Below are 8,829 nucleotides of genomic sequence, written 5' to 3' on the forward strand. Positions count from 1 at the left end.
CTCCAAATTTCACTGTTTTGGAATTAAAGTTCCCCGAGTTACGGAAGTTTATTAGAACAAGATGAAAATTTTGGGTCTGACTGCAATACAAATTTAAAAAAAAAGTCTTTTTTGCTCTAAGATTTTAAAATTTCCCACAATTAATACGCGGGTCCAAAGAAGTAACTGCTTCAAATTTCACTGATGGGAATTAAAACTATCCAAGTTACTGAACTCTATTAGGATACGGTGTAGTTTTTTTGTTTGATTGTAAATCAAAATTTCTACAAATTTTCTTTTTTGTTCTAAAATTTTGAAATTTAGCACAATTAATAAGCGGATCTAAAGTAGTAATTCCTCTAAATTTCACTGTTTTGTAATTATAACGGCCCAAGTTACGGAAATTTTTACTACACGGTGAAAATTTAGAGTTTCAATGTAAAAAAATTCCTAAAAAATTTCTTTCTTGTTCTAAAATTTTGAAATTTGTCACAAATCTTTGTTACACTAAAGAAATAACTCCTTCAAATTTCACTGTTTTGGAATTATAACGGCCCAAGTTTCAAAATGTTAAATTTTATTAGGGCACAGTGAATGTTTTCAGTCTAAATGTAAATAAAAATTTTGAAAAATCTTCATTTTTGTTCTAAATTTTTGAAATTTGCCACAATTAATAAGCAAATCTAAAGAAGTAGGTCTTCCAAATTTTACTGTTTTGGAATCAAAACTACCCAAGTTACGGTAATTTTTAGGACACGAAAAATATTTTTGGTTTGAATGTAAATAAAAATTTCTAAAAATTCTTTTGAAATTTAGTTTCAATCTAAAAAAATTCTAAAAAATTTCTTTCTTCTTCTAAAATTTTGAAATTTGTCACAAATCTTTGTTACACTAAAGAAATAACTCCTCCAAATATTACTGTTTAGAAAAATTACCAAATTACGAAATTTTAAATTTATTAGGGTATTTTTACAGTCTGAATGTAAAACAGATAAAAATTTCTAAAAATTTTCTTTCTTGTTCTAAAATTTTTAAATTTGCTACAATTAAGAAACGGATCTAAAGTAGTAATTCCTCCAAATTTCACTGTTTTGGAATTCTAGCGACCCAAGTTAGGGAAATTTTTCGAACACGGTGAAAATATTGAAATTGAATGTAAATCAAAATTTCTAAAAAGTTTCTTTCCCGTTCTAAAATTTTGAAATTTAGCATAATTAATCAACGGGTCTAAAGTAGTAATTTCTCCAAATTTCACTGTTTTGAAATTATTATGGCCCAAGTTACGGAACTTTTTAGGACACGATGAAAATTTTGGGGTTGAATAAAAATAAAATTTCTAAAAATTCTCTTTTTTGTTCTAAAGCTTTGAAGTTTAGCCCAATAAATAAGCGGATCTAAAGTAGTGATTTCATCAAATTTACTGTCTTAAAATTATAACGGCCCAAGTTACGGAAATTTTTCAAACACGGTGAAAATATTGAGATTGAATGTAAATTAAAATTTCTAAAAAGTTTCTCTCCCGTTCTAAAATTTTGAAATTTAGCATAATTAATCAACGGGTCTAAAGTAGTAATTCCTTTAAATTTCACTGTTTTGAAATAATTATGGCCCAAATTACGGAACTTTTTAGGACACGGAGAAAATTTTGAGGTGGAATGAAAATAAAATTTGTAAAAATTCTCTTTCTTGTTTTAAAGCTTTGAAATTTATCACAATAAATAAGCGGATCTAAAGTAGTAATTTCTTGAAATTTTACTGTTTTGAAATTATAACGGCCCAAGTTACGGAAATTTTTCAAACACAGTGAAAATATTGAGATTGAATGTAAATCAAAATTTCTAAAAAGTTTCTTTTCCGTTCTAAAATTTTGAAATTTAGCATAATTAATCAATGGGTCTAAAGTAGTAATTTCTCCAAATTTCACTGTTTTGAAATTATTATGGCCCAAGTTACGGAACTTTTTAGGACACGATGAAAATTTTGGGGTTGAATAAAAATAAAATTTCTAAAAATTCTCTTTTTTGTTCTAAAGCTTTGAAGTTTAGCCCAATAAATAAGCGGATCTAAAGTAGTGATTTCATCAAATTTACTGTCTTAAAATTATAACGGCCCAAGTTACGGAAAATTTTCAAACACGGTGAAAATATTGAGATTGAATGTAAATTAAAATTTCTAAAAAGTTTCTCTCCCGTTCTAAAATTTTGAAATTTAGCATAATTAATCAACGGGTCTAAAGTAGTAACTCCTTCAAATTTCACTGTTTTGAAATAATTATGGCCCAAATTACGGAACTTTTTAGGACACGGAGAAAATTTTGAGGTGGAATGAAAATAAAATTTGTAAAAATTCTCTTTCTTGTTTTAAAGCTTTGAAATTTATCACAATAAATAAGCGGATCTAAAGTAGTAATTTCTTGAAATTTTACTGTTTTGAAATTATAACGGCCCAAGTTACGGAAATTTTTCAAACACAGTGAAAATATTGAGATTGAATGTAAATCAAAATTTCTAAAAAGTTTCTTTTCCGTTCTAAAATTTTGAAATTTAGCATAATTAATCAATGGGTCTAAAGTAGTAATTTCTCCAAATTTCACTGTTTTGAAATTATTATGGCCCAAGTTACGGAACTTTTTAGGACACGATGAAAATTTTGGGGTTGAATAAAAATAAAATTTCTAAAAATTCTCTTTTTTGTTCTAAAGCTTTGAAGTTTAGCCCAATAAATAAGCGGATCTAAAGTAGTGATTTCATCAAATTTACTGTCTTAAAATTATAACGGCCCAAGTTAGGGAAAATTTTCAAACACGGTGAAAATATTGAGATTGAATGTAAATTAAAATTTCTAAAAAGTTTCTCTCCGTTCTAAAATTTTGAAATTTAGCATAATTAATCAACGGGTCTAAAGTAGTAATTTCTCTAAATTTCACTGTTTTGAAATTATTATGGCCCAAGTTACGGAACTTTTTAGGACACGGAGAAAATTTCGAGGTGGAATGAAAATAAAATTTGTAAAAATTCTCTTTCTTGTTCTAAAGCTTTGAAATTTATCACAATAAATAAGCGCGTCTAAAGTAGTAATTTCTTTAAATTTTACTGTTTTGAAATTATAACAGCCCAAGTTACGGAAATTTTTAGTACACGGTGAAAATTTTGAGATTCATTGTAAATAAAAATTTCTAAAAAAATCTCTTTCTCGTTCCAAAGTTTTGAAATTTGCCACAATTAATAAACGGGTCTAAAATAGTAATTCCTCCAAATTTAATTGTTTTGATGTTAATATGGTCCAAGTTATGGAAGTTTTTAGGACCCGGAGAAAATTTTGAGGTGGAATGAAAATAAAATTTCTAAAAATTCTTTTTCTCGTTCGAAAATTTTGAAATTTAGCACAATTAATAAGCGGGTCTAAGTAGTAATTTTTCCATATTTCACTGTTTTGAAATTATTATGGCCCAAATTACGGAACTTTTTAGGACACGGGGAAAATTTTGAGATTCATTGTAAATAAAAATTTCTAAAAAAATCTCTTTCTCGTTCTAAAGTTTTGAAATTTGCCACAATTAATAAACGGGTCTAAAATAGTAATTCCTCCAAATTTAATTGTTTTGATGTTAATATGGTCCAAGTTATGGAAGTTTTTAGGGCACGGAGAAAATTTTGGGGTGGAATGAAAATAAAATTTCTAAAAATTCCTTTTCTCGTTCGAAAATTTTGAAATTTAGCACAATTAATATGCGGGTCCAAAGTAGTAATTTCTCCAAATTTCACTGTTTTGAAATTATTATGGCCCAAATTACGGAACTTTTTAGGACACGGGGAAAATTTTGAGGTGGAATGAAAATAAAATTTCTAAAAATTCTCTTTCTTGTTCTAAAGCCTTGAAATTTAGCCCAATAAATAAGCGGATCTAAAGTAGTGATTTCATCAAATTTTACTGTCTTGAAATTATAACGGCCCAAGTTAGGGAAATTTTTCGAACACGGTGAAAATATTGAGATTGAATGTAAAATCAAAATTTCTAAAAAGTTTTTTCCCGTTCTAAAATTTTGAAATTTAGTATAATTAATCAACGGGTCTAAAGTAGTAATTCCTCCAAATTTCACTGTTTTGAAATTATTATGGTCCAAGTTACGGAACTTTTTAGGACACGAGGAAAATTTTGAGGTTGAATGAAAATAAAATTTCTAAAAATTCTCTTTCTTGTTCTAAAGCTTTGAAATTTATCACAATAAATAAGCGCGTCTAAAGTAGTAATTTCTTTAAATTTTACTGTTTTGAAATTATAACGGCCCAAGTTACGGAAATTTTTAGTACACGGTGAAAATTTTGAGATTCATTGTAAATAAAAATTTCTAAAAAAATCTCTTTCTCGTTCCAAAGTTTTGAAATTTGCCACAATTAATAAACGGGTCTAAAATAGTAATTCCTCCAAATTTAATTGTTTTGATGTTAATATGGTCCAAGTTATGGAAGTTTTTAGGACCCGGAGAAAATTTTGAGGTGGAATGAAAATAAAATTTCTAAAAATTCTTTTTCTCGTTCGAAAATTTTGAAATTTAGCACAATTAATAAGCGGGTCTAAAGTAGTAATTTTTCCATATTTCACTGTTTTGAAATTATTATGGCCCAAATTACGGAACTTTTTAGGACACGGGGAAAATTTTGAGATTCATTGTAAATAAAAATTTCTAAAAAAATCTCTTTCTCGTTCTAAAGTTTTGAAATTTGCCACAATTAATAAACGGGTCTAAAATAGTAATTCCTCCAAATTTAATTGTTTTGATGTTAATATGGTCCAAGTTATGGAAGTTTTTAGGGCACGGAGAAAATTTTGGGGTGGAATGAAAATAAAATTTCTAAAAATTCCTTTTCTCGTTCGAAAATTTTGAAATTTAGCACAATTAATATGCGGGTCTAAAGTAGTAATTTCTCCAAATTTCACTGTTTTGAAATTATTATGGCCCAAATTACGGAACTTTTTAGGACACGGGGAAAATTTTGAGGTGGAATGAAAATAAAATTTCTAAAAATTCTCTTTCTTGTTCTAAAGCCTTGAAATTTAGCCCAATAAATAAGCGGATCTAAAGTAGTGATTTCATCAAATTTTACTGTCTTGAAATTATAACGGCCCAAGTTAGGGAAATTTTTCGAACACGGTGAAAATATTGAGATTGAATGTAAAATCAAAATTTCTAAAAAGTTTTTTCCCGTTCTAAAATTTTGAAATTTAGTATAATTAATCAACGGGTCTAAAGTAGTAATTCCTCCAAATTTCACTGTTTTGAAATTATTATGGTCCAAGTTACGGAACTTTTTAGGACACGAGGAAAATTTTGAGGTTGAATGAAAATAAAATTTCTAAAAATTCTCTTTCTTGTTCTAAAGCTTTGAAATTTATCACAATAAATAAGCGCGTCTAAAGTAGTAATTTCTTTAAATTTTACTGTTTTGAAATTATAACGGCCCAAGTTACGGAAATTTTTAGTACACGGTGAAAATTTTGAGATTCATTGTAAATAAAAATTTCTAAAAAAATCTCTTTCTCGTTCCAAAGTTTTGAAATTTGCCACAATTAATAAACGGGTCTAAAATAGTAATTCCTCCAAATTTAATTGTTTTGATGTTAATATGGTCCAAGTTATGGAAGTTTTTAGGACCCGGAGAAAATTTTGAGGTGGAATGAAAATAAAATTTCTAAAAATTCTTTTTCTCGTTCGAAAATTTTGAAATTTAGCACAATTAATAAGCGGGTCTAAAGTAGTAATTTTTCCATATTTCACTGTTTTGAAATTATTATGGCCCAAATTACGGAACTTTTTAGGACACGGGGAAAATTTTGAGATTCATTGTAAATAAAAATTTCTAAAAAAATCTCTTTCTCGTTCTAAAGTTTTGAAATTTGCCACAATTAATAAACGGGTCTAAAATAGTAATTCCTCCAAATTTAATTGTTTTGATGTTAATATGGTCCAAGTTATGGAAGTTTTTAGGGCACGGAGAAAATTTTGGGGTGGAATGAAAATAAAATTTCTAAAAATTCCTTTTCTCGTTCGAAAATTTTGAAATTTAGCACAATTAATATGCGGGTCTAAAGTAGTAATTTCTCCAAATTTCACTGTTTTGAAATTATTATGGCCCAAATTACGGAACTTTTTAGGACACGGGGAAAATTTTGAGGTGGAATGAAAATAAAATTTCTAAAAATTCTCTTTCTTGTTCTAAAGCCTTGAAATTTAGCCCAATAAATAAGCGGATCTAAAGTAGTGATTTCATCAAATTTTACTGTCTTGAAATTATAACGGCCCAAGTTAGGGAAATTTTTCGAACACGGTGAAAATATTGAGATTGAATGTAAAATCAAAATTTCTAAAAAGTTTTTTCCCGTTCTAAAATTTTGAAATTTAGTATAATTAATCAACGGGTCTAAAGTAGTAATTCCTCCAAATTTCACTGTTTTGAAATTATTATGGTCCAAGTTACGGAACTTTTTAGGACATGAAGAAAATTTTGAGGTGGAATGAAAATAAAATTTCTAAAAATTCTCTTTCTTGTTTTAAAGCTTTGAAATTTATCACAATAAATAAGCGCGTCTAAAGTAGTAATTTCTTTAAATTTTACTGTTTTGAAATTATAACGGCCCAAGTTACGGAAATTTTTAGTACACGGTGAAAATTTTGAGATTCATTGTAAATAAAAATTTCTAAAAAAATCTCTTTCTCGTCTAAAGTTTTGAAATTTGCCACAGTTAATAAACGGGTGTAAAATAGTAATTCCTCCAAATTTAATTGTTTTGATGTTAATATGGTCCAAGTTATGGAAGTTTTTAGGACACAGAGAAAATTTTTAATAAATAAAATTTCTAAAAATTCTCTTTCTCGTTTGAAAATTTTGAAATTTAGCATAATTAATAACGGGTCTAAAGTAGTAATTCCTCAAAATTTTACTGTTTTGAAATTATAACACCCCAAGGTACGGAAATTTTTCAAACACGGTGAAAATGTTGAGATTGAATGTAAATCAAAATTTCTAAAGTTTATTTCTCGTTGTAAAATTTTGAAATTTAGCATAATTAAGAAACGGGTCCAAAGTAGTAATTCCTTCATTTTTCACTGTTTTGAAATTATTATGGCCCAAATTACGGAACTTTTTAGGGCACGGGTAAAATTGTGAGGTGAAATAAAACTAAAATTTCAAAAAAGTCTCTTTCTGGTCTAAAAGTTTTCTAATTCTGCACCAAAGTACATCAAATTTTATTTGTTTGACACGAAAACTGTAGGAGTTATGGAATAAAATTCTCCCCAATACAATTTTGAAAATTTTTTACTCATCCTAAAAATGTTGGTTGGTTCTAAAAATGAAAACGACTGTTCATTGTTTACAATGGCAGTTTATATGAAGGTTTCTGCACCTGTTCATTGAACAATTCTTCAAGAATGCTAAATAAAAACATGATGTTATTGCTTTTCTTAGCCAAAAATAATGAGAATAAAAAGTGAAAGTGTGTCCTCCATGAAAACTATTTATTTATCGGAAACTTGAGTGAATTTGATATTGAATCCGCAAACTGATACTTTGTCGGACTAATACGTTATTAGCTACTTTACCGGTCTTAATTATAAAAACAGAACATAAAAAGGAACATTACATGCATTATCTCGATGGAATTCTTAAGAGTGATAATAAAGATGTCATACAACTGCCCCATATGCACCGCCGAAATGCACCATTACATACCAACACACTTTAGTCCCAAACTTATAGAGTTCTGAGAAATTTTCGAAGACCAGATGGCGGTCAGATGTAAAATCTTCTTCCGACCACTTTCAGGTCCCAAAGGAAGTCATCTATTGATTTATTTAGATTGAGATTTCCAATAATAAAAATTCATAATTAAAATCGCATGAGATAACAAACGCTATCTTAACACCTCGTTCCGCCGGAGGCGGCATTGCAACATCTCGTAAATATTGGCAATAGCACAAGGTTACACATAATAAAAGCACACGTAACTTCTGACACATCGGAAAAGAATAAAGTCACTTCCCATTTTCCACCATTAAACATTGCAGCAAGTCGGAAAATTCCTTCCAGCTAAAATTTATCATTTGATTGTTGTATCCAGTCGACTTCCCGTCCTCGCGCTAAAAATACCAGCATTTGGCATGCTGCCACCGTCCCGACGCCGCTTCCGGCGCAAAATCGCCAAACACGTGTTACAGGGTGAACCAATAAATTTCGATTAGCACGTTTTAAAATGAATTAGTACGTTTCAGGTGGATTTTCTCCTTACCATCCGTTGTTTCTTTCGCGGTGAAGAGCTATACTGAATCCAAACATGGGATTGTGGCCATCAGAATATGGAGCTTCGTAAATTGCATAATTAAAACTATCCACATTAAAACTGCTCACTGCGTATACACACAGGCACAGAAAAACACACAAGTTACACTGAGACATTTTTCGTACGTTTAGCTCGGTCGTTTCGCGACGAATTTCATCATAAAGTCGTAAATTGAGTTAAACTAGAGTTGGATCGGGATGGCAGTGAACATATTTCAAATTGTACTTCGCGCTCTTTACATTACACAAGTTGATGCGCGACTGACAAACCATACTGTTTCATGCTTTCTTGGTCGTGTTACCCAACTTGGGCGCCAATCTATTTTGAAATAGATGGGCTCCGTGCTTGCAGGGACATCTGTGGACGGAAAGATAAACTTGGCGGAAACAGAGAGCTGCGAGGTGCAGTTTTCTGTATCAGAACTTATGGAAACAGATGACAGATGGTGCTGCAAATGCTGCAATTTTAAGGTCACTAGATCAAAGTTTCTGTTTTATAAGGTACCGCTATTAG

At 29.6% G+C, this 8,829-nt stretch overlaps 1 protein-coding gene across 2 annotated transcripts in view; it reads right to left on the reverse strand.

Moving 5' to 3' along the window:
* if (integrin subunit alpha inflated) overlaps positions 1-8,610 on the reverse strand; it is an 87,976-nt gene extending 79,366 nt beyond the window's left edge. For both annotated transcript variants that reach the window (XM_088044796.1, XM_088044795.1), the window contains exon 1: positions 8,266-8,610. In XM_088044796.1, the coding sequence (XP_087900922.1) occupies positions 8,266-8,432 (167 nt within the window). In that variant the 5' untranslated portion in view covers positions 8,433-8,610. The remainder of the gene's footprint in view (positions 1-8,265) is intronic.
* Positions 8,611-8,829: the final 219 nt, after the last annotated feature.

The sequence above is a fragment of the Gnatocerus cornutus genome, chromosome 9 (genome assembly GCF_029298725.1).
Source record: "Gnatocerus cornutus isolate USDA-ARS CGAHR chromosome 9, icGnaCorn1.1, whole genome shotgun sequence".
In the NCBI taxonomy this organism is placed as follows: Eukaryota; Metazoa; Arthropoda; class Insecta; order Coleoptera; family Tenebrionidae; genus Gnatocerus; species Gnatocerus cornutus.